This window comes from Toxorhynchites rutilus, chromosome 2 (genome assembly GCF_029784135.1).
Source record: "Toxorhynchites rutilus septentrionalis strain SRP chromosome 2, ASM2978413v1, whole genome shotgun sequence".
Lineage (NCBI taxonomy): Eukaryota > Metazoa > Arthropoda > Insecta > Diptera > Culicidae > Toxorhynchites > Toxorhynchites rutilus.
In genome coordinates this window covers 176,701,209-176,728,587 of record NC_073745.1, presented here as the reverse complement: position 1 = coordinate 176,728,587, position 27,379 = coordinate 176,701,209, and the positions used below count along the sequence as shown (strand labels likewise).

At 39.9% G+C, this 27,379-nt stretch overlaps 1 protein-coding gene across 3 annotated transcripts in view; it reads left to right on the top strand.

Annotated features, from left to right (window-relative positions):
* The window catches only part of LOC129771214 (uncharacterized), a 273,566-nt gene that overhangs the window by 115,883 nt on the left and 130,304 nt on the right, over window positions 1–27,379 (top strand). For all 3 annotated transcript variants that reach the window (XM_055774637.1, XM_055774636.1, XM_055774635.1), the window contains exon 9: window positions 921–1,092. In XM_055774637.1, coding sequence (XP_055630612.1) covers window positions 921–1,092 — 172 coding nt within the window. The remainder of the gene's footprint in view (window positions 1–920; window positions 1,093–27,379) is intronic.

Here is a 27,379-nt window from a genome sequence, read left to right as displayed (position 1 = left end):
TTCTTTGTACAATTTTGAAAGTGAAGTGTACGTTATATCGAAGTTGACCTGTAGTTTCCTCTATTTAACCCTTTCAATACGACAGTGTGCTTCACCGGAGTGCTACCGCTGTACGGAGCACTGCGCCGAAAAGTATGCACATCGCACTGGTGTGATCGAAGTGCAGTATCTCTCTCATGTCGTCTAAAGACGACGTTCGTACACACAGCTCATCGCGCGGATGGCGTCTATAGACGACGCTCGTAGCGAAAGGGTTAAAGACGTTCTGCTTTCATCGTGACCTCGGAAGCTCATCCCATGTGAACTGACAAGACAAACTAATTCAATGAGGATTTTTATGCCTTCTCAGTTTTTCTTCACAATTGAGTCACGCTTGTTTCTTTCGACTTCATTAGCATGATCTAACGCATCTTCAATGCAAGTTTTCTTAAACGTGCGGCATATGCGGCTGTTGTTGGTGTGCTATTTGGTAACTGAATTAATTTTTGATTTTTGGCGATTTATAGCGAATCTCAATCGGTAGAATAAATGGTACAAAATAGAAATCAATATACGTAATTCTGCACAGTGCGCGGACTGGGAGAGCCATATGTTTTCAATACTTTCCATACGTTTCATTTTTGAGCTCTAGTTTGTGCATAGCGTAGCAGGAGCGCTTCACTTTTTTTTTTCTTTTTAAATATTAGGTTGTGCAGTGCACGAGGTGCACAAATGGACGGGACGCCACTGAATTTAGCACGAAATATTATCTCTCTAATGGCAAAATATCGATTTAATTGTAAAAGATAACATTAATTTTTCTGTAGGAAACCACCTGTAGTCCAAATTTCACTAGAATAATTGTAAATCCACAATAAAAATAATATTGACCGTTTGCCCTCTATCTGAAACCTATTTTTTTCATCTCATCCGCTATCTAGACAGCCTCGAGAGTTGGCATTCGCTTAAATCAAAACATGCAACGGGTGGTGATAGCGGCTCACAGAGGACAATTAGTTACGCAGCAGATATTGGTACCACAAAGTTTTCAAGGAGGAGCATTGAACATCAAGCGTTTGAAGGTTATTCCTTTTAATAACCCACAAAACAAAGGTAAGTTTTTTTTTGCGCTATGTTCGTTCGATTCTAACGTAGATCACAACATTGAATGGGATTTTTTAAATTTCGTTTGGAATACCACAATGTTCATCGAACTACAATGTCGAATGATTAATTTCGTAGTAACTATAGATGGCATTTGGCGATCTAACGTACAAATCTACACCTAGGTAGCGCTGCGGTAAAAGTGATGTGGTTTTAAATTTTGCCATGTGAGCTTATGGAAGGTTTGTAGTTCTTTCCATAAATTACAATGTTATAATCATAAAAGGTTATTTGATTGCGATAAGTTTGTAAGAAATTTAATTCTGCGCAATTTTATATTACATGTTATTTATTTACCTCTTTCAGTAGTGAATACTATAAAAATGTTGACAATGGTTGAATTAAAGAAGGAAATTCGAGAGCACAATCAAACACAAGTAGAAAAATGCACGATTCCTGCATGTGAGAATTACCTTGGAAAGCCCGGAAGTAAAATATACGTGATTTGTTTTTTGAGTTTTAGGTTACATTAGCATCATTTTCTTAGTTCAAAAACAAAATCCAGATGTGTCACCGATCGTTTACGTTTTGCGTTAGATCGCCAATTGACGTCAAATATTTTCATAATGCTATAGAGCAATTCCAAATGAAATCGACAAATGGCTAAATAATGACAAATGACATTCGAATCAAAGTTTGTATTCCGTTTGGGTTGGGGGAAATATTAGTTTTCCACAGCAATTGGGAATTGTTTGTATTAATTGCAACTTTCCAAAAGGGCGTAACGATTTTAGTACGAGAAATATTTGATAATTTATATCTCAAAAACTATGAGTCGTACCGAAATAGTGTCTTGGAAAGTTATAAAGTAGTGATGTTTAAACGTGAAAAAAATATACACTGAGAAAAAAAAATTACAATTTTTTTATTTACTTAAAAAAACATTAATTTGTAATATCTAAAATATGTATTTTTTTATTTTTTTTCGTGTTTTTTTATATAAAATAGAAGTCATGTAGAAAATTCAAAAAATTAGTCCTAGATGGTAAAACCATTTTTGACGAACTTTGTGGAACATGATTTTTCGAAACTTAGAACTTGTGTATGTTAACAAATAATTTTAGCCATAAATTATGGATCCTGATGTGATTTAAAACAAAAAAGCTCATTATCAATCTAACTGCAGCCATTTTCGAGATATTTTCAAAAATATTTCTAATTTATTGTCTTTTTATAGTAAATAGGCCCTTTTAATATGTTTGTCGTGTTATACTGTCATGTTCGTGAAATTTTATGAATTTTCTTATAATTTCCAACAACTTTTCAAAATACATAATTATGGTGAAAGTATATAGACATTAGGGTGACAATGAAAATGGTTATCTCTAATTTCAAAAAATTACACCATAAAAATGTTCACCTCAAAAAAAAAACACCCTTTGTAAAATTTCAGCTCAATCGAACTCAAGGGAGAGTGGCGCAAAGCGGTCAAAGTTTATGTTTTTGAAAATCGAAAAATCATCCAAAGGGGATCGTAAAGGAAATCGGGGTTTTCAAAATACATTTTTGATGCCAAATGTCTTATGAAACAAATGCATGAAACGTCGAGATCTACTGGCATCACGATTTTTTTTTGTTTTTTCAAAAAATAGTTTTTTCGAGATAACAGTAAATATCGACGTATCGTGCAATTACAGGGCGGACTCGATTTTATACAGTCTCGAATTAATTTTCACTGTATACAATCGAATCCTGTATATAATCGAGCCAAAAAATTTTTTTTTCTTTTGATCGTTTTTTATGCATATATTTTTCGTTTTTTGAAAATAAAAGAAGAATTAAATTTATGATTCACCACCTTAAAGTCATAACATACCTTTCCCATATTGTCGCAATAGCTGCGACAAACCTTCATTAAATTGCTTAGTGTAACCTCACGAGTAGAACAGCAAAATGCTGACAGTTTCAATACATACACAGAGAATAATAAATAGATAGATTTGGAATGAATAGAAGGCATAGAATTGTGTAAAGAAGGGGGAAGAAATTAGTTAGAAGATTTGAAGTGAAAAGTTAGAAGATTTATGAAGCAAATTATACGTATTTTAAACATTATATCTATTAGAAGGTACATAGCTCATATCAATAATGTATTTTCTAATAATTAAATCTGATGTATAGATTTCAGCAAGAAGCAGCCTAATATTGATCGAGTACATGAAACACTAAACGTGAGTAATTGTTGAACGAAGAATTTAAAAACTCGGAACTAAAGCTAAATTTAAATTGTATGAAATTGTAGGAATTTTTTAGCATACATTAATAAACTGAGTGTTTATAAAATCGGAAAACTGATTTATATTACTGTCTCAACAAATTAAAAACTTCGTTTACTCGATCGAGGTATTTTTTTTTTTTTTAATTCGTTTATTTTTACAGGGTCAGTTACTTAAGTTTAAAGGAGCCGAATTCTTAAATATATTTTTAAAACTATATATATATAGAAACAATTTTCTTACATCTATGGTTAGTAAGGTGGAAAACCGATTACTCGCGGTGTACTCGAGTTTAGAAGGGTGACATATTTTTAGGAGAAGGATGGGATATAAGGAAATTGTAACAATGTTGATGAGCACTCAATTCTTAAATCTATTCGTATATCTATAGTTTATTTACATTTCAACTTATTCTACTATTTATAGCAAGGGGACGAATTACCCGCAAAGGAAGGAAAGAAGGGTATAAGGATGTAGGGACAATCACATACGAAGATCTATAGCTTTAAGGAAAACATATATATGGGACATGTAATCAAGGTCTAACCGAGCCAACACATCTCTCACCGGCACATTGGGCTGTCTTCCTCGGGCCCGAAGGGAGTTTTCTAAATTCGATCTGGCGACCAGATACACCTCGCACGACCAAACAATGTGCTCGATGTCGTGATAACCTTGGCCACAAACGCAGATATTGCTGCTGGCAAGATTGAAACGAAAGAGTAGTGCATCTAACGAACAGTGATTGGACATGAGTCGGGAGAAGGTGCGGATAAAGTCCCGACTCAAGTCTAGACTTTTGAACCACGGTTTGAGGCTAACCTTAGGGATAATCGAGTGAAACCACCGGCCCAATTCATCTTCATTCCACTTGCGTTGCCAGTTAGCGATGGTATTTTTGCGAACTAAAGAATAAAATTCATTGAAGGCGATTTGACGCTGATAAATATCGCCTTCAATTGCACCTACCTTTGCCAATGAGTCAGCCCTTTCATTACCCGGAATTGAGCAATGTGAAGGGAGCCAGACAAAGGTAATGACATAACAGCGTCTGGATAAAGCACTCAAAATTTCTCGTATTCTCTCAAGGAAGTACGGCGAGTGCTTTTCCGGCCTCACTGAACGGATAGCTTCGACAGAGCTAAGACTATCCGTTACAATGTAATAGTGTTCAACAGGTCGTGAGGCGACGCTGTCCAGCGCCCAGTATATCGCTGCCAATTCAGCAATATATACCGAGCAAGGATTCTGAAGACTGTGTGAGGTGCTAAAAAATACGTTGAACACTCCAAATCCTGTGGACTCATTCATAGAGGACTATTCAGTAAAGTATATATTATCACAATTGCTACGCCCATACTTTGCATTAAAGATTGTAGGAACGAACCCCAATCTAAGATAATCTGGATTTTCATGGATTTTATCCTTCATGAACAGATCGAAATGTACAGAGGAATTGATGTAGTCAGGAAAACAAACACGGTTGGGAATATACGAAGAAGGAACAACCTGCATAGAGGTGAATTCATGAATCCAGAATGAAAATTTAGCTCGATCAATTGCTCAAAATTTCCGATCACCAATGGATTCATAACCTTACACCGGATGAGGAACCGAAGAGATAATAAATTGAAGCGATCTTTCAGTGGGAGTAGGCCTGCCAAAACCTCGAGACTCATGGTATGCGTTGAGGGCATACATCCCAACGCAATACGGAGACAAAGATACTGAATTCGCTCGAGTTTAATGAGGTGTGTTTTGGCAGCTGGTTGAAAAAAGAAACTGCCATACTCCATCACTGAGAGAATAGTTGTTCGATACAACATTAGAAGATCTTCGGGATGGGCTCCCCACCAGGTGCCGGTAATTGTACGGAGAAAGTTTATTCTTTGTTGGCATTTTTTACTCAGATACCTAATATGGGCCCCCCAAGTACATTCGGAGTCGAACCAGACCCCAAGATACTTGAATGACATAGCATGAGTGATCGGTTTACCCAAAAGTTGAAGCTTTGGTTTTGCTGGTCTATGCTTCCTAGAAAAAACCACCATCTCTGTTTTCTCCGTGGAGAATTCGATCCCTAGCCCAATGGCCCAGGTTGCAAAATTGTTCAAAGTATCTTGTAAGGGTCCTTGCAGGTCGGATTCGTTTGATCCTACGACAGACACCACTCCATCATCTGCAAGTTGTCTTAGGCTGCAATTTTGTGTAAGGCAATTGCCGATGTCGCTTACATAGAAGTTGTACAAAAGGGGGCTTAAACATGAGCCCTGGGGGAGGCCCATGTAAGAGACCCGACTTACTGCCGAATCTCCGTGAGAAAAGTACAAATGTTTCTCACAAAGCAAGTTATATAACATATTATTCAATAGTGGCGGCAGACCCCGAGAGTGTAATTTGTCTGACAAAACCTCTATTGAAACAGAATCAAAGGCCCCCTTTATGTCCATGAATACTGAAGCCATTTGTTTTTTTTCGGCGTAAGCCATTTGAATTTCTGAAGAAAGCAACGCAAGACAATCATTCGTCCCCTTGCCCCTGCGGAACCCATATTGTGTATCTGAGAGTAGGCCATTCGTTTCAACCCATCGATCAAGGCGAAACAAGATCATTTTCTCCAACAATTTCCGTATACAAGACAGCATTGCTATTGGGCGGTACGAATTGAAGTCGGACGCGGGTTTTCCGGGTTTTTGAATAGCTATAACTCGTACTTGTCTCCAATCATCTGGAACAATATTATGCTCCAGAAACCGATTGAATAAGTTCAACAAGCGATGTTTTGTCACATCAGGGAGATTTTTCAGCAAGTTGAACTTAATTCTATCCGATCCCGGAGCAGAATTGTTACATGAAAGGAGAGCAAGAGAGAATTCTACCATCGAAAACTCGGAATCAAGATCGCACCTATCTTGTGGTATATCTCGAACAATTTTTTGCACAGGAGCGGAATCAGGACAAACCTTCCGTGCAAAATTCAAAATCCACCGATGTGAATATTCTTCGCTTTCATTCGTTGAAGAGCGATTTCTCATGTTTCGAGCCACTTTCCATAATTTTTTCATTGACGTTTCTCGTGACAAACCTCCCACGAAATTTCGCCAATAAGCACGTTTTTTCCCTTTGATCAAGTTTTTAAATTGATTTTCAAGGTCCAAATACGTCTGAAAATTTTCAAGGGTTCCACTTTTCCGAAAAGCTTTAAATGCATTCGATTTTTCTACATAAAGCTTCAAACATATGCTATCCCACCATAGATTGGGAGGCCTTCGACGAATAGTGGAACCTGGGATGGGTTTCGTTTGAGCGCGAACCGCGCTGTCATAGATCAAACGAGAAAGGAAGTTATACTCCTCCAATGGAGGTAAACCATCTCTGGAATTGATGGCTAGAGCAATCGCGTCCGTATATTTTTTCCAGTCAATGTGTCTTGTGAGGTCATATGCCATGTTTATAGATTCAGAAGAATTCGACCCAATGGTGATGGAAATTTTGATTGGCAAGTGATCACTACCGTTGGGGTCCTGGATTACATTCCACTTGCAATCTAACGATAGTGAATTCGAGCAAAGCGAGAGGTCAAGAGCACTTGGGTTAGCAGGAGGTTTAGGCACACGTGTTGTTTCCCCAGTGTTCAAAACGGTCATATTGAAGTTGGTCAAAGGTCATATATCAACAATGAACGATTGTCGTCGTACTGTTCCCCCCAGGCAGTTCCATGAGAGTTGAAGTCTCCCAAGATCAATCGTGGCTCAGGAAGGAGTGAGCACATGTCATCAAGTTGTTTGCGGCTAACCGCAGCTCTCTGAGGCCAATACAAGCTGACAATACAGAGGTCTTTGCCTCTGATGTTTGCATGACAAGCAACAGCTTCGATCCCTCCAATAGGTGGAAGGTCAATTCGAAAAAATGAGTGGCACTTATTGATCCCCAAAAGCACCCCTCCGTATCTATCATCACGGTCCAAGCGCATAATATTAAAATCGTGGAAAGAGATATCATCTCGCGAAGAAAGCCAAGTTTCGGACAGAGCAAAAACATCACAATTGAAGTTATGAATTAAAAATTTGAATGTATCCAATTTAGGGATAAGACTACGACAATTCCACTGAAAAACAGTGATATCGCCGACCTCTCTATCTAAATTAGACATCAAGAGAGATAATCATTGCAAGGAGGGGCCATGTTTGCATTAATTGCTGTAAAATTGTCTTTAATACTGGAAGCATTGAGATGACAAGGGTTCTGATGGAGTCGGAAACATTAAAACACTTGAAGATTTGATCCAAAAGGTCAGACAACTTTATAAATCCCGATTGGGAAGTTGAGCTGGACGGAAAAACAGGGACAGTTGGGGTTTTTGTTGTCCCCTCGAGTGCTGGGTCGTTCGAAGGTGAACTATTCCCACGGAAGCCAGGAGGAACCTGATTTTGCTTGTCCGCTGCACTCGATTTTTTAGGCAAGCTAACTGGGGGTATCACCGGGGGGACTTGTTCTTGAACTTTGGGAGTGGTCACATTTTTGCGCCGGGGATTCCCTTTGAAAATAAACGGTGTGCCCCCGCTAGCTGTGTCCGCTTCCATTTCATCAACTGGCAAAGTGGAAAAGATATTATGTGTTGAGATTGGTTGTTGTTGTTGTTGGGCCCGTGGAGAAGCGCCCTTTAAAATTTCCGCAAAAGTGCGCTTCGAGCGTTCCTTTAAAGAGCGCTTCTGTTTCTCCCAGCGACTCTTGTAAGTTTCACAAGCTGAGAGCGCGTGTGGGGATCCTCCGCAATATGGACACTTATGCTCAGTCGCACTGCAGGATTTCCCCTCATGTTGCTCTCCGCAAGTGGCACAGCGCTCCTTGTTGGCACAATAATCTGAAGTGTGATCAACTGACTTGCATTTGTTGCAAGTCATGGGCTTTGGCACGAAGAGTCGCACAGGTAGTCTCAATTTGTCCACCATAACGTAGTCAGGGAGGGCGGCACCAGCAAAGGTGACTCGAAACAAGTCTGACGGCGTAAATTTAGTTTGGTCCCCATCATGGGAGAGTTTCCCGAGTTGGCGACAGTCCAAGATCTTTACTTCCATTGAGGGAAGCTTCTTGAACTTGTCTTTTCCTTCTTTTTTTATTTGTTCGCTCGTCAGACCCGTTTCAGTTATCACCCCCTCAATTTCTACGTTATGGGAGGGTATAAATGTTCTATATTCGAGAGTGAAGTGTTGGTCAGCAACAATCTCGTTTGCGTGTTTCGGTTCATTCACGACAACCCGCAATTTGTTCGGTCTAACCCTGCGAATTTCAGATACAGAAGTGTATCTGGCCAGATCTTTCATGATCTGAATCATGTTAAGGCTTTTTCCTTTTGGTTTTGGCCGGAGGAAAACAACCCACGGGCCAGTTCCAGGTGCATCTTCTGGATAAACTCTGACACGTGGAGCGGAGACAACAGAGGGGGAAGACGAGGACGAGGACGAGGACGAGGACGAGGACGAGGATTGGGTTGGATCGGAAACATCAGAAGGGGGAAGCGAAATCGATGATGGGAGAGGGGGAGTGGAAGTAACAGTGGGTTCAGAAGGAAGGCTTGCTATTTTCTTAGAGGGGGGCTTGGAAGGATGAGCAGATTCGTCCCCAGAAGAATTATCTTCTTTTTGAGGGACTCGTTTATGTTTTTTCCCAGATCTTGAATGGGATTCATTATTGGAGATCTCCATCTCTGGAGATCCTTCACTATTCTCCATTTTACAAAAATTTTTGTCTTATTTCTAATCTATTATTGATTTTAACAATAATCTCAAAAAAAAATAACAAAACAAACAAACAAAAAATTATGATGATAATATTAAGCAATGAACATATGAGTTGAACAATAATATTAATATTAAATATGTGTACCTTAATATAAAAGTTGTTCCGATACTGCGCTCTACTGCCCTAACCAGGGAGAGACAGAGGCTACGCGCTATGGATCAACACAATAGCGCAGGAATAGCTCACACGGTCACGTGATGATAATTCCCGTTAACGACAGCCACACGATGGCGATCCCGTTATGCCAATGTTCAACAGCCGCCAAGGGCTGCAAGCTGCAAGAGCGCTGCTTCCTTTGTTCCACTTCACAAAAGGTCAATTCGAAAGCGGACAGCAATGACCTTCACTCGTACACTATACCAATCGCACAATAGTAAAAGTGGCAACGCACAATAACGACACTGAACTTTACTCGTCAAGAGTTGGATAGCGAATGACGATCGAGGTATTGAAGCAAGCAATTATGTCTACAAAGAGCAACGAAATCGAAAAAACACTCGATACATCCGTTGTGAGCTGCAGAATTTGTCGATCTCCAGATAACAGCAGGATGGTGAGCTGCGATGTGTGTGGTCTGTGGCATCACTTCAAGTGTGTGGGAGTGGATGAAAATATCGAGTATGAGGACTGGAGCTGTGAACCATGCAAAGCGAAGCAGGCAGCGGCAGGTGCGTCTCGGTTCTCAACCCCAATAGTCACGGATCATGCAGCACGAAGCGTCAACACGAAGCAATATTCTGAATTTTAAGAATTTCGCAAGGAACTAGATCGGCTACGTCGTAGACTAGATGAACAGAATCAGTTAATACGTCAAAAAAATTCTGAACGAGAAAATGCTCCAGCAACGTATATTCGATGAAAAATTGAATGAGAAAGAAGAACGAATTCGTGCACTTCTGAATGGTTCAAACGTAAACGCCAAATGCAAATTCCACGTCCGTTGTGAATTGCCCATTTGAACAGCAACAGCGAAGAGATGCCTCTAGTATGGAACATCAATTATCAGCACTGGCTGAGAAGCAAGCTTTAGAAAGAAGACATCCCGAGGAGCGCCTACACGTTCTACACAGATCAAATAAATTTACAGAACATTCACGCATCAATATCACTGTATCAAGCGCTAACCAATCGCATTCTGCAAAAGTAAATACATCACATGAACTCAGCAGCAGTCAACTCGCTGCTCGTCAAGCAGTGTCGAAAGAACTTCCGATGTTCACTGGAAATCCCGAAGAATAGCCTTTGTTTATTGCAACCTATGAAAATACTACTAAATTATGCGGTTTCAGCGACGACGAAAATATTTTGCGGCTGTAAAGGAGTCTCAAAGGAAGAGCACTTGAAGCAGTTAGGAGTCGGCTGCTGTATCCAGCATGTCTTTCTGGAATAATATCAACATTACGCACACTGTTTGGACGTCCAGATGTCATTGTGCATTGTTTAGTAAACAAAATAAGAGTGATGCCAACGTTGAAAGCATAAAAACTACAGGCCCTAATCGATTTCGGCGTCGCTGTACAAAATATGTATGCTACGATGCAAGCTTGCGGAATACACGAGCATATGTGCAATGTAGCTCTGTTGCAAGAGTTGGTGGAACGCTTGCCGCCCACAATCAAGCTGAGTTGGGCTATGCATCAGCAAACATTACCATCAGTGGGGCATTCAGATTTAAGTGAATGGTAAAAATTGGTGGGAGCAGCATGTATAGTAACGGTTCCATCATTTTCAAACAATTATGGTTTCAGAACGGAAAGGCGAGGGCAAAGAGAGAACATAAATATGCATATAGATAGCCAAAATAAAACATGCACTCTTTACAAAGCGTGTTTAATTTGCAAGGGAGCGTGCACAAGTATAAGTTCCTGTTTCGTATTTCAAAATATGGACGTATCAACTCGATGGTCAGCCTTAAAACAACATAGATTATGCAAAAAATGTTTGAAGAGGCATTACGGTGCATGCGGGATAAAAGGTCCTTGTGGATAGTATAACTGTCCTTACATGCATCATGAGTTACTACACAATGAGTTTAGATATCAACGGAGCGATCCATTATCATCAACGTTATCGCAAAATAGCGCATCGACACAAAAGTGTAATACTCATCACGGTTGTGTTCAAAAAACGTTATTTCGATATGTACCTGTTACGATTCTCACGCAGAATAAAATTATACACACCTTCGCATTTCTAGACGATGGATCCTCTGTTACACTATTGGAAAAGAGTATGTTAACAGAATTGAATTTAGAGGGAAAACCATTCCCACTTTGTTTAAATTGGACTGCGGAGCAACATCGCATAGAACAGAAATCAGTAGTACTATCCATCAACATTTCAGGTAGCAAAACTGATAGCAAAATTTACACAATTACAAAAATTCATACCGTTGAATGTTTGACGTTACCGTTACAGTCAATGAATTATAGTTAACGGCTCAGTATAATTACCTCGCAGGGCTGCCTGTCCAATCACATATATATATATATATATATATATATATATATATATATATATATATATATATATATATATATATATATATATATATATATATATATATATATATAATGTGTGGAAACCTTCTTTTATGAAAACTTTCCCTGTCTTTGCGGCAAAAACGCCAGGATTTTGATTTAGGTCCATGATTTCCATGTGGGATGAGTGGATAGGATTGGATAGGATCAGGAATAAGAGGATAATTGTGATCATCCTTCTGTTGTCCTGTGAAGTAAAAATCATAGTTAGTTTCCAGAGTATGATGTGAGGGCTCAAACGGATATTCGTCTATGATCCTGCAAAGTAGAAAAATGTCATTAATAAAGTGTTTCATAATAAACTTTAGATTATTCGTTTCCTTTTTAATTTACTTTTGTGAATTTTTCGGTTATTTTCATCAATTATGTTAGTTTCCCTGTTTTCTCTTACTTTGTTTTCTTTATATCTTTCTTAATGTTTGAGATTATTTCTTTTTCTTTCATATACAGTTTCATTATCTCGAAAAGTTTCATAATCTTCTCGAGATTGGTTTAATTTTTCTATTTCTTTACGTTTCCGTTCCATAATTCTTTCTTTGAATTCTTTATACATTTTTTTCTTTCATTCTAATTCTTTAGTCTAGGTCTTCAGGGATCGCCGTATCTTGCCTAAATCCGTAAAATAATTCTCTAGGGGTGATATTTGTTTGGGTATGAATGGAATCATTGTAAATTGCAACTGCTAAGTTAATTTTGCTCGATTCAGGAAGATCTTTGGTAGAGTCTTTGTTCGAAAGAATATTATGTAGTTCTCTTAGTGTTCGATAAACAATTTGTATAGTTCCGTTTGATGAGGATTGACCAACGCTGGTGTAGTGATATTGTATTTGATTTTCTTCTAGAAAGCTTTTCACAGTGGTAGAAGTAAATGCGGCTTCCTAGTCCATTATGAGTAGTGCTGGTTTACCAAGAGTTGATAGGAAATGAGATAAAGCTCTAAGAATGTATACAGTATTACGCGTACGAATTGGTATAGCGAATGCAAGTCTGGAGAATTTATCACAAAAAGTGAGATAATTCTTTTCTTTTATTATGAAAATATCCATGTGAACTATTTGTAATGGTTTCGATGGGGTTTCAGTAAGTTTATATTTCTGTTTGTTCATCAATTAAGAGTTTTTCGGTCCAAAGTATTTTTAATGATTTGGCTCGAGAGAAGTAGTTTTTGTAAATGATTTGCAATGATTTAAGAATTTCAGTGTGACAGTAAAGTCCATTCACACAGTTAGATGATGCATAGTCTTTTAAAATATTTATAAGAATAGCAGGACTGAAATTTTGTGTTTTGATGGTTATTCGATGATAGTTTGGAAAAATTGTTAACTTTCTCGACTATTTTCATTTGATTTTTCGAGGATGATTTGATTTCTAAATTCATTGAGAGGTTTTTCTGTGCTTTTAATGAAGTCACTATCATCAGAGTCTGCTGAATGTTGAGTCATACTTTCATCTGTTGTATTTGAATTTATTTCATTGTTCACTGATTCCTCTGGTTCAATTCTAGAAGGGGAATCAGCATTGTTATTTAGAATACCTTTTTGACGTAGGACTACGTCTTTCATTTCTATACCGGGGTGTAAAATCAAAGTTTCGAAAACGAAAGCGTTACGCCGGAGACCGAGATTTTGAGTGATAATAGCTCCTAAACAACGAAATGGTATGATAAACACTTCATTCGAAAGATAAAATATCTACGCGTTCTATACTTGTTACTTTCTGATCCAAAAACTTGTTTCAATAGTCTTAAATTTGTTTCCAAAACAGGCTATTGAAATCACCAATCGGTATATAAGCGAGCGCCGCTCGGAAATCCACTCAGTTCTAATTGAACAGCGATTGGAGCATGTTGTCGCTGTTGTGGTGAAACTCTCCATTTATCATGAAAGCGCGGATGAACGGTGTCACCAAGAGCCTGTTTGTGCACGTTAGGCTAGAAAGGAATCCATCAGGAGGAGAGTGATGCCACAAACGGTTCCCCGAGAAGATCTCGAAGCAGCCGCTACACACACACACACACACACACACACACACACACATACACACACACACACACACACACACACACACACACACATACACGCACGGAATTCTTTCCGTTTGGATGCCGTTCAGCATCGAGAAAGATCCGGAAAATAATCTGCCAGTTCCTCTAGGAATTTAAAAATACATTCATGTGAAAGAATTTATTTGAATGTTTTCTATCCATGTAACACTGACCAAATATGTTTCAATCAAGTGCTATTAACAGGTGGTTATCGAGTTAGCATTAACCACTGGTGGGCTTCCAGTATCGAGGAAACTGTGGAAATATCTAATCGTTACTGAAAATAATCTGCCAGTTCCTCTGGGAATTTAAAAATACATTCATGTGAAAGAGTTTATTTTGATGTTTTCTATCCATGTAACATTCATTCAGAATGAATTCAGATTCAACTTCAAACAAATGATCTCTAAATCAACGATAGTCCTACGTCACCCTTGCGGTTATACCATAGATATAACCCACTCCCTGTTTTTATATTTGATTTCGAATTCAAATTCCTCTAATTCAAGTTTCCATCTCAGTAGCTTGCGATTCAAGTCATTTTTTTGTCTTAGCCATAAAAGAGGTTTATGGTCTGTACGGATTTCAAATTTAATACCATAGATGTATGGCCTGAAATGTTTGGTTGCAAAAATTATGGCTAATAATTCTTTTTCGGTGGCTGAATATCTGCATTCTGTGTCGTTCAGGGTTCTAGATGCGTATGCAATAGGATGTTCTTTTCCATCATCTGAGCGTTGTGATAAGACGGCACCTAACGCAAAATCGCTTGCGTCTGTTTCAAGGATGAATTGTTTTTCGAAGTTTGGATATTTGAGGATGGGATCTGTTACTAACAGTTGTTTGCAATCTTTGAAACAATTTATAAATTCTTCGTCATGGACAATCTTTGCATCTTTCTTAAGGCATTTTGTCAATGGCTTCGTGAGTTTGGCAAAATCTTTGATGAATTTCCGATAATATCTCAATAGTCCTAAGAATCCTTTTATCTGTGAAGTAGTCTTGGGTATCGGCCAATTTAAAATCTTTTCTATTTTATTGGGATTAGGTTTTATACCATCTTGAGTGACGACATGGCCTAAAAATTCACATTGCTTCTGAAGAAATTCACATTTATCCAACTGGATTTTTAAGTTTGTATTAATAAGTCTTTGAAGCACTTTGTCTAGGTTTTCAAGATGTTGTTGTAATGAATTACCAAAAATGATTATATCGTCTAGGTAAACTAAACAACATTTACCTATCAGATCGCTCAATATGCTATTCATCGCTCTTTGGAAGGTAGAAGGAGCGTTTTTCAAACCAAAAGGCATGCGGATAAATTCGAAATGGCCTTTGTCTGTACTGAAAGCTGTTTTTGCTCTGTCTTTAGGTTCTACTTCTATCTGATGAAAGCCGGATTTCAAATCTAAGGTTGTAAAATAAATACTGCGACCTAACCTGTCCAATATTTCTTCAATATTTGGTATAGAAAATTTGTCATCAATGGTTTTTTCATTCAATTTGCGATAGTCAATTACAATGCGCCATTTTTGTTTTCCACTAGCATCAGATTTTTTTGGTACAATCCAGATTGGTGAAGTCCATGGTGATATGGAATTTTGGGTGACCGGAATAAATCGCCACAGTAAACAACTGCAACAGAAACAACCGCTTAGAAAAAGTGTAGTAGGCTAGAAATATTTGGCGCGGGAAAAACATCATGTGCCTCACATTTCTATTATAAATTTATTCTCTTGTTCTCGTTTTTCGAAATTTATTCTGAGGACAATGTAATGGGGACGAAGTCCCCATTTGGCGAGGATAAGGAATCGAGGCGGCCCATGCCGCCAAGATGACGCAATCCGAGTCCACCGCCGACCCGCCGTCGGAAGCGGCGGTGTCTCGCACGCAAACCTGGGATCCACTGATTGCCCGGTTAGTTTGAAACATAGGATACGATCCTTTAGCAATGTCCGACCGAGCTCTAGCGAGCGTCGGACGGTATACGTCTGCCCGGGGCGTTACGTTTGCCTGGGGCGATACGTTTGCCCGGTTAATTCTTGTTTTGAAATACAATACCGCGCCACAATATTTATAGCCTACTACACATTTTATAAGCGGTGGTTTCTGTTGCAGTCGTTTTCTGTGGCGATTTATTCCGGGAACCGGAATTTTGAATTATTCCATCTAACAGCATTTCGTTAATTTGTTTTTCAACTTCTGCTTTATGAATATGAGGGTACCTGTATGTTTTATTGTGGATGGGGATATCATCAACTGTTTTGATTGCGTGCTTTATCGCTGTTGTGCAAGAAAGCTTATGATTTTCATTGTGAATGATGCTACTATTTCGTTTCAAAATTTTAAACAATGATGATTTTTCTTCAGGGTTGAGGTGTTCTGTTCGGGTTAATTTATCTAAGTCCAAATTTAATGGATGGGATTCTAATATTGTGTTATTTATTTCCATGGCTTTGGCAATTGGAAGAACCTTTGCTGGTTTGGTCCAAGTGTAGGTAACTGATTCGCCAAAATTTCTTGCTTGAACGTTAATGAATTCATTCCTTGCATGATATAATCCTGATGGTATTACAGCGTTATTAATGCGTATGTCTGAAGGGAGAAACACGTCGCCGTTTTGCTGTGAAACAGGGAGTTTAATAGTTTGTACTGAATGTGCATTAAGAGTGATTTGAGGTGGGCCTAATGTTTTTATTTGCATGGGAATTGTTTTTTGTGGAAGAATTAATTTATGATTATTAACGTCAATTATAGCTTTAAGATTAGACAATGATTCGTATCCAATGATGCCATCAAAAAACGTATGAAAATTAAGAAGATAAAAAGTAAAGTTTTGTTCAATCCCAAACAGAGTTGTGGTGAATTTTTTATCAGAGATATGTTTTCCTGCACTATTTTTGATGCTTATTGGTTTGCATGATTCTTGTCTTATATCCGGAATAAGACGTGGTGAGATGAAGTTTTTATTAGAACCGCTGTCTACGAGAATTTTTGCTTTTTCACCGAGAATATTTATGATTATTTAAGGAAGTCCATTTATAGCATTTAACTCGGAAAGAGAGAACCTGGGGAAATTTGAAAATTTGTCTCCGATTCATTTTCGTATTCATATTCATGTTCGTCCTCAGAATGATCTTCAAATGGTTTTTCAGATTCATCTTCTGCATCGTGATTGTATATTCTGTTCTGTTTTGATCTCAATGATGGATCAATTTCCATAGGTTCTACCTTTTGTCTGTCAGAAGGTGGTTTCTGTCGTGATACAAATTGTGTCGGTCTGTTGTCAATTGATTTGTTGAATGGTTTTTCAAAATGCTTTTTATTAGATTGAGGATGTTGCTCGAAAGCCGAATTTGTTTGAGTTTTAGTTTTCTCGGCATTTTGGAATCGAGTCAAGAAAGCGTATGCTGCTTCTAAATCACTAGGTTGGGCTGTTTGCGCATAACCGAAGTAAGGTTTGCTAAGTCCGTTTATAAATGCAGCTAGGCATTCCTATTCTAGAAAATGAATGATTGCCTCCCAGTGGTTGGAGTAGATTTCATTTTGCTTCGCTAGAGATTTCATGTTAATCATGATTTCTCTTGTACGTTTATAGTATATGTGAAGAGAGTCAGTCATTTTTAGAGACCAAAGTTGCGTTTTTTTTTATAAATTCGTTTATTCTTACAGTCTCAGTTGCATAAGTTTAAAGGAGCCGAAATCTTAAATATATTTTTAGAACTATATATATGAACAATTTTCTTAAATCTATGGTTAGTAATGTGGGAAACCGATTACTCGCGGTGAACTCGAGATTAGAAGGGTGACATATTTTTCTCAGGAAAAGGATGGGGTATAAGGAAATTATTACAATGTTGATAATCACACACACTCAATTCTTAAATCTATTCGTACATCTATTGTGAATTTACATTTCATTCTCCTGTTTATAGCAAGCGGACCAATTACTCATAAAGGAAGAAATGGAGGGTATAAGGATATAAGGATAATCACACACGAACATCGATAGATTTAAGGAAAACATATATTTGGGACATGTAATCAAGGTCTAACCGAGCCAACACATCTCTCACCGGCACATTTGGCTGCCTTCCTCTAGCCCGAAGGGAGTTCTCTAAATTCGATCTGGCAACAAGATACACCTCACACGACCAAACAACGTGTTCGATGTCGTGGTAACCTCGGCCACAAACGCAGATATTGCTGCCGGCCAGATTGAAACGAAAGAGTAGCGCGTCTAACGAACAGTGATTGGACATGAGTCGGGAGAAAGTACGAATAAAGTCCCGACTCAAGTCCAGACTTTTGAACCATGGTTTGAGGCTAACCTTAGGGATAATCGAGTGGAGCCACCGGCCCAATTCACCTTCGTTCCATTTGCGTTGCCAGTTAGCGATGGTATTTTTACGGACTAAAGAGTAAAATTCATTGAAGGCGATTTGACGCTGATAAATATCGCCTTCAATCGCACCTACCTTTGCTAATGAGTCAGCCCTCTCATTACCCGGAATTGAGCAATGAGAAGGGACCCACACAGAGGTAATGACATAACAGCGTCTGGATAAAGCACTCAAATTTTCTCGTATTCTCTCAAGGAAGTACGGCGAGTGCTTTTCCGGCCTCACTGAACGGATAGCTTCGACGGAGCTAAGACTATCCGTTACAATGTAATAGTGTTCAACAGGTCGTGAGGCGACGCTGTCCAGCGCCCAGTGTATCGCTGCCAATTCAGCAATATACACTGAGCAAGGAAACTGAAGACTATGGGAGGTGCTGAAAATTTTGTTGAACACTCCAAATCCTGTGAACTCGTTTATAGTGGACCCATCAGTAAAGTACATATTATCACAATTGATACTCCCATACTTTGCATCGAAGATCGTTGGAGCGATCCTCGATCGTTGATAATCTGAATATTCATGGATATCTTGCTTCATGGACAGATCAAAATGTACAGAGGAATTGATGTAGTCAGGAAAACAAACACGGTTGGGAATATACGAAGAAGGATCAACCTGCATGGAGATGAATTCATGATATGGGCTCATGAATCCAGAGTGAGAATTTAGCTCGATCAGCTGCTCAAAATTTCCGATCACCAATGGGTTCATAACCTTACACCGGATGAGGAACCGAAGAGATAATAAATTGAAGCGATCTTTTAGTGGGAGTACGCCTGCCAAAACCTCGAGGCTCATGGTATGCGTTGAGGGCATACATCCCAACGCAATACGGAGACAAAGATACTGAATTCGCTCGAGTTTTATTAAGTGTGTTTTGGCAGCTGATTGAAAACAGAAACTGCCATACTCCATCACTGAGAGAATAGTTGTTCGATACAACATTATAAGATCTTCGGGATGGGCTCCCCACCAGGTGCCGGTAATTGTACGGAGAAAGTTTATTCTTTGTTGACATTTTTTACTCAGATACCTAATATGGGCCCCCCAAGTACATTTGGAGTCGGACCAAACCCCAAGATACTTGAATGACATAGCATGAGTGATCGGTTTACCCAAAAGTTGAAGCTTTGGTTTTGCTGGTCTATGCTTCCTAGAAAAAACACCATCTCTGTTTTCTCCGTGGAGAATTCGATCCCTAGCCCAATGGCCCAGGTTGAAAAATTGTTCAAAGTATCTTGTAAGGGTTCTTGTAGGTCGGATTCTGTTGATCCTACGACAGAGACCACTCCATCATCTGCAAGTTGTCTTAGGCTGCAATTTTGTGTAAGGCAATTGTCGATGTCGCTTACATAGAAGTTGTACAAAAGGGGCCTAAACATGAGCCCTGGGGGAGGCCCATGTAAGAGACCCGACTTACTGCCGAATCTCCGTGAGAAAAGTTCAAATGCTTCTCACAAAGCAAGTTATATAACATATTATTCAATAGAGGCGGCAGACCCCGAGAGTGTAATTTGTCTGACAAAACCTCTATTGAAACTGAATCAAAGGCCCCCTTTATGTCCAAGAATACTGAAGCCATTTGTTTTTTTCCGGCGTAAGCCATTTGAATTTCTGAAGAAAGCAACGCAAGACAATCATTCGTCCCCTTGCCCCTGCGGAACCCATATTGTGTATCTGAGAGTAGGCCATTCGTTTCAACCCATCGATCGAGGCGAAACAAGATCATTTTCTCCAACAATTTCCGTATACAAGACAGCATTGCTATTGGGCGGTACGAATTGAAGTCGGACGCGGGTTTTCCGGGTTTTTGAATAGCTATAACTCGTACTTGTCTCCAATCATCTGGAACAATATTATGCTCCAGAAACCGAATAAATTCAACAAGCGATGTTTCGCCACATCAGGGAGGTTTTTCAGCAAGTTGAACTTAATTCTATCCGATCCCGGAGCAGCATTGTTACATGAAAGGAGAGCAAGAGAGAATTATACCATCGAAAACTCGGAATCAAGATCGCACCTATCTTGTGGTATATCTCGAACAATTTTTTGCACAGGAGCGGAATCAGGACAAACCTTCCGTGCAAAATTAAAAATCCATCGATGTGAATATTCTTCGCTTTCATTTGTTGAAGAGCGATTTCTCATGTTTCGAGCCACTTTCCATAATTTTTTCATTGACGTTTCTCGTGACAAACCTCCCACGATATTTCGCCAATAAGCACGTTTTTTCCCTTTGATCAAGTTTTTAAATTGATTTTCAAGGTCCAAATACGATTGAAAATTTTCAATGGTTCCACGTTTCCGAAAAGCTTTTAATGCGTTCGATTTATCCTGATAAAGCTTGGAACATTGGCTATCCCACCATGGATTGGGAGGCCTTCGACAAATAGTGGAGCCTGGGATGGGTTTCGTTTGAGCGCGAACCGCGCTGTCATAGATCAAACGAGAAAGGAAGTTATACTCCTCCAATGGAGGTAAACCATCTCTGGAATTGATGGCTAGAGCAGTCGCGTCCGCATATTTTTTCCAGTCAATGTGTCTTGTGAGGTCATATGCCATGTTTATAGATTCAGAAGAATTCGACCCAATGGTGATGGAAATTTTGATTGGCAAGTGATCACTACCGTTGGGGTCCTGGATTACATTCCACTTGCAATCTAACGATAGTGAATTCGAGCAAAGCGAGAGGTCAAGAGCACTTGGGTTAGCAGGAGGTTTAGGTACACGTGTTGTCTCCCCAGTGTTCAAAAGTGTCATATTGAAGCTGTTACAAAGATCATATATCAACAGTGAACGATTGTCGTCGTACTGTTCCCCCCAGGCAGTTCCGTGAGAGTTGAAGTCTCCCAAGATCAATCGTGGCTCAGGAAGGAGTGAGCACATGTCAACAAGTTGTTTGCGGCTAACCGCAGCTCTCGGAGGCCAATACAAGCTGACAATACAGAGGTCTTTTCCTCTGATGTTTGCATGACAAGCAACAGCTTCAATCCCTCCAATAGGTGGAAGGTCAATTCGAAAAAATGAGTGGCACTTATTGATCCCCAATAGCACCCCTCCGTATCTGTCATCACGGTCCAAGCGTATAATATTAAAATCGTGGAAAGAGAGATCATCTCGCGAAGAAAGCCAAGTTTCGGACAGAGCAAAAACATCACAATTGAACTTATGAATTAAAAATTTGAATGTATCCAATTTAGGGATAAGACTACGACAATTCCACTGTAAAACAGTGATATCTCCGACCTCTCTATTTGAATTAGACATCAAGAGAGATAATCATTGCAAGGAGGGGCCATGTTTGCATCAATTGTTGCAAAATTGTCTTTAATACTGGAAGCATTGATATGACAATGGTTCTGATGGAGTCGGAAACATTAAAGCATGTGAAGATTTGAGCCACAAGGTCAGTCAACTTTATAAATCCCGATTGGGAAGTTTAACTTGACTGTAAAATAGGGACAGTTGGGGTTTTTGATGTTCCTTCGAGTGCTGGGTCGTTCGAAGGTGAATTATTCCCACGGAAGCCAGGAGGAACCTGATTTTGCTTGTCCGCTGCACTCGATTTTTTAGGCATGCTAACAGAGGGTATAACCGGAGGGGCTTGTCCTTGAACTTTGGGAGGGGTCACATTTTTGCGCCGGGGATTCCCTTGGAAGATGTACGGTGTGCCCTCGTTAGCTGTATCCGCTTCCATTTCGTCAACTGGCAGCGAAGCGAAGACATTGTTTGCGGTTGTTGCTGTTGGGCCAATGGAGAAGCGCCCTTTAAAATTTCCGCAAAAGTGCACTTCGAGCGTTCCTTTAAAGAGCGCTTCTGCTTCTCCCAGCGACTCTTGTAAGTTTCACAAGCCGAGAGCACGTGCGGAGTTCCTCCGCAATATGGACACTTTTGCTCAATCGCACTGCAGGATTTGTCCACATGTTGCTCTCCGCAAGTGGCACAGCGCTCCTTGTTGGCGCAGTAAGCTGCTGTGTGACCAACTGACTTGCATTTCAGGCAAGTCATGGGCTTTGGCACGAAGAGTCGCAGCGGTAGCCTCAATTTGTCCACCATAACGTAGTCAGGGAGGGCGGAGCCAGCAAAAGTGACTCTAAACGAGTCGGACGGCGTAAATTTCGATTCTTTCCCTTCCTGGGAGACTTTGCCGAGTTGTCGGCATTCTAAGATTTTAACCTTAATCAAAGGCAGCTTTTTAAATCTGCCATCTCCTTCCATAATTGATTTGCACGTCAGACCCGTTTCGGTTATCACCCCCGAGATTTCTACGTCATGGGAAGGCACGTAGACACGATATTCCAGGGTAAACCTCTGGTCGACGACAATACCGTTTGCGTCTTTCCGATCAGCTACGACAACACGCAGTTTGGTCGGTCTAACCTTCGAAATTTCTGTCACGGAGGAGTATCTTGCCAGATCTTTCATGATCTGAATAACATTAAGTGCTTTTCCGTTTGGCTTAGGCCTGAAGAAAACAACCCACGGACCAGTTCCAGGTGCATCTTCAGGATAGACCTTGACACGTGGAGAGAAGATTACAGGAGGAGAAGGAGATGACGAGGATTGAAGGGGATCGGGGACAACAGGATGGGGAGGCGAAATCTGAGCTGGGGTAGGAGCGAGGGGGGTTAGAGAGGAGGTATTTGCAGGTTTTTTAGAGGGGGGCTTGCTAGAGTTAGCAGACTCGTCCCCGGACGAAACATCCTCTGATGTAGGAACGCGTTTAAGTGTCTTCGCTGTTCCTTTATTAGAACTTTTTTCAACCAGAGGGGAGTCATCATCAGAGATCTCCATATCTGGAGATCCTCCCCCTCCTTCTGCCATTCTGTAATTGGTACTTATATTCTAATAATTTGTTTTTAATAATAATAATAATAATAAAAAAAAAATTAAAATAAATCTTATATCTATTCACCACAATGCACCCCAGTGCTGATGAACTGGCAACCGCTGCTTGCTTCTCAATCGGAGCGCTTGAGCGCTCGGCACTATCACACACCACTAAGAAGTGATGCTCTCCTTCACACTGCTGTAAGTTAGCAGCGAATCGCGCTGGTATTGTGTGCGTGCAACTGACCACCGATGTCCGACTTCGATTGCGATGGCGACAAATCGGCGATAACTGAAAGCCGGCTGGCCTTGCCAGGCTTTGACGATTCAGCCTTTCTCACCAATTCCGAGTTCACACTGCGTTCCACGATATCTCGAACAGTTCGAAAACGCGCGAAAAAAGCACACCCGGGCGACAAAAAAAAATAACAGCCAACGGTAACCGAAAACAATGCTTCAACGGAGACGCTCACAGCACACGACCGGTTACTCGAAGCTTATGCCGAAGAATGAAAAAAGTTGCGTTTGATAGGTGGCAATATTATTGCGATCAGCGTATACGTTTTGTAAAATTTCTGCTACTTCTTCGAATGTTGATGGGTTACCATTTACACATATTGTGTCTCGGGCTCTATTCTATTTTATTAATCACCGCCTGTTCATAGACAGAAAATAATTCTGCTGTTACGTGTGATCTAAATAAATTTAGAGTTTTTCTTGCAGTCGTCAACCAAGACGCTAACTGCTTTTTGTTTCCATCAAACGATGGGATCGTTCTAATTGGATCGGGAATCCTATAGAAATCAGAGCGCCGGTCCTCCACAGCGGGGGCCTGCTGCTGCTGTTGTAAAATTTGTTGCTGTCGCTGCAGCGTATTATTTTCTTGCTGGAGAGCGCTTAGTCTCTGTTCCAGACTTTGTACTGTTGAATAAATGCTTTGGAGATTTGCTGGCTCCATATTAAATTTTAATGCCTTTACTTTTGGCAATGGATTGAATTTTGGCATATAGCACTAGGTTTTAAAAAGAAAAACGCCTCACCTGCGATAGCTTCTGGAACCACTCCTTCGAATTGAAATTCACTAAATCACTTTGAAATGTCTTATTGAAGCACCGCAAATCCTCCACGTATTGGGAGATGGCTTTTCACCGAGTAGCTTCACACCGCGAATAGAAAATCACGTAGTGGACTCTATTCCACAGCACACTAAATGTTCATTAAAACAGTTCCGAATTTCCACGCACTGAAAATGTTTTTGTGATGTAGCGCCGCGTCTTTCAATTTGTCACGTATCGGACACAAACACTGCACTAGCGAAAGCGAAATTGTTTCCACGTTTCGATTCTAAGTTCCGATTTAATTTAGCACTTAGCGCAAATTCACTTCAACGCGATTTAGGAAGTGGTACGTACGACTGCGCCAGTTATGATTTATACACCATAGGTGGTGTAAAAAAAACAAACTTTTATTTACCGAACTTTGGATTATAAAGTCAACTTAGATACTAACTCTAGTTCCCTGTCGCTAAGCCTTTTATAACTATAAATTTCTAAGTCAGCATAATTCAATCTTGGTTGGTTCCCGTTCATGATGTGTCGTGTTGCATCTGGTTCTCCGGATTCTGCTGACGATGTCTTCTATGGCGATAGCGCTGGAATTTGTTTTGGCATCGTACGGTTCGTTGGAAATGTTTACATGATGACTGCGCGGCTCGATGATTCTCTGACCTTGATGTGTAGTGTGGATTGTTGTGCTGCTGGGCTGGTTTCCGTACATAACTATATACGCCCTAGAGTGTTGATTGGAATCGATAATTGCCACTTAGGAAGCGTACTAGATAGTCGCGAAAGAAATGAAAACGAACCTGTTGTCGCTGAGACAAGACTAGGTTGGTTAGTTTGATTAACCAGTTTGACTAGTGCATCAGTCGTAACATACACTGCGCATCATAGCATCAGTGTCTGCGAATGTAGCAGACAAGCAGATACAGATCTGCATCAGACCGTCAAAGAATATTTTGTGCTGGATAGCATGGGAGTCATGAAGCCCACAAATCTTCTCTTATCTAAAAAAGATGAACGTGCCAATCGACTCCTGATGACACAAACATTTTTGAGAGACCAGAGACACGAAACTGGTCTTTTATGGAAATATGATAACCCGGTACTACCGTGGCGTGCCTATAGTAAGTGATAGTAGACCTATGGCGGTCAAAAGACTTTCATGTCTAAAAAAAAGAATGTTGAACAACCCGAAACTCACAGAACTTTTGAACGCTAAAATTCACGATTATATTGAATATAATCATTAATATAATAAAATTCACGATTATATTGAATATAATAAGGAAATATAATGAAGCTTCAACTAAGTGATATGACAGTAAAATATCCCCGAATCTGGTACTTGCCAATATTCCCGGTTGTAAACCCTAATAAACCAGAAAAATTGTGTTTGGTTTGGGACGCAGCAGCGACTGTTTCTGGAACATCGTTAAATTATTTCTTATTGAAAGGTCCAGATCAAATGACATCATTGCCCTCCGTACTACACAGATTTCGGGAATTTCGAATCGCCATAACTGGGGACATAAAAGAAATGTTTCACCAAGTATCAATGAACGAAATTGAGCAACAATGTCAAAGATTTCTATGGCGAGATGGGGACCAACGTCGCGAACCAGATGTATACGTTATGAAAGTCATGACATCTGGGGCAACATGTTCGCCGAGTTGCGCACAGTACATTAAAAATTATAATGCAAAGCGCTTTGAGAGGTTGTATCCAGAAGCTGTAGAAGCAATCATAAATGATCACTACGTCGATGATATGCTAATGAGCATGGAAACAGAAGAAGACGTATTAAGAGTGACAAAAGATGTACATTTCATCCACACACAAGCGGGATTTGAAATACGTAACTGGTTATCAAATTCCAAACGTGTACTAGAACGTCTAAATGCATTAGAAACTATAGAGAAAAACCTGAATATTTCTGCGGATCTGGGAACTGAAAAGGTACTCGGAATGTTTTGGTGCACTAATACACTAATGATAATTTTTGATCCATTAGGACTCATCGCAAACTTGATGATGTTCCTTAAAATACTTCTGCAAGAAATCGGGCATTCGGCGATATCTTGAGATAGGCCATCCGGCCTGAACAGTACACTAAGTGGCGTACGTGGTTGAAAGTACTTCCCCAGGTCGAAAATGTACGAGTACCACGGTTTTACCGAATGAAGACAAGTGCCAACAAAACCAATACAGTCCAGCTTCACATCTTTGTTGATGCATCTGAGAACGGATTTGCTGCAGTCGCATACTTGAGATTCGAAGAAGGAGAAAATATAGAATGCGCTCTAGTTAGTGCAAAGACGCGAGTTGCTCCTATGAAATTCCTCTCGATACCACGACTCGAACTGCAAGCAGCAGTATTCGGAGCCCGCTTTGCACATTCTCTCATGGACTCCCACAAAATGAAGGCTTCCGAAAGATATTTTTGGTCCGATTCTAGAGATGTTCTTACTGGCTTAACTCCGATCATCGCAAATATAGCCAGTTCGTAACAGAATAAGCGAGATACTAGAAACCACCGATGTTACGGAATGGTATTGGATTCCAACTAAGCTGAACGTTGCGGACGAAGCAACCAAATGGCAGAAAGAACCTAATCTAGCTCCATCATCCCGCTGGTTCCGTGGTCCCGAATTTTTGTGGAGACCAAACCAGGAATGGCCTATACAAACGGCCCATCATGGTACCACGAACAAAGGAATACGAAAGTATACGCTTTATCATGTTATTGCTAAAGAATCGCCGATACTGAGGGAAATTTCTCCAGTTGGAAACGATTGTTGCGATGTACGGCCTATATTCAAAGATTTTCCGTAAATATTCGAAACAAAATTCTAAATAAGCCAGGAAATACTGGTCATTTAATAAAATAAGAACTGAGGAAGGCGGAAAATTATATTAGGCTGTCAAAAAAGTCCTGCGGTATTTCCGCGAGGTGTCGTTGTAAGCGCGTAGTTCTAGTTGTATTCATGTATCGAGTCATACTATAGCTTGTTGGAAAGGTATTTTTGCGCGCTATAATATACTCTCTGACAGTGTTTTGTTTGGTTAAGTCGTTCGTGAGTTATAGTGTCGCATATATGGAGCAAAATAAAGAGAAAATCCGACATATTTTACAGTACTACTATGACAAAGGCAAAAATGCATCGCAAGCTGCCAATAAAATTTGTGCAGTTTATGGACCCGATACAGTTTCCATTTCCACCGCACAACGATGGTTTGAACGTTTTCGTTCTGGTGTAGAGGTCGTCGAAGATGCGCCACGCTCCGGAAGGCCTGTCGTCGAAAATTGCGACAAAATCGCTGAATTAGCCGAGAAAGACC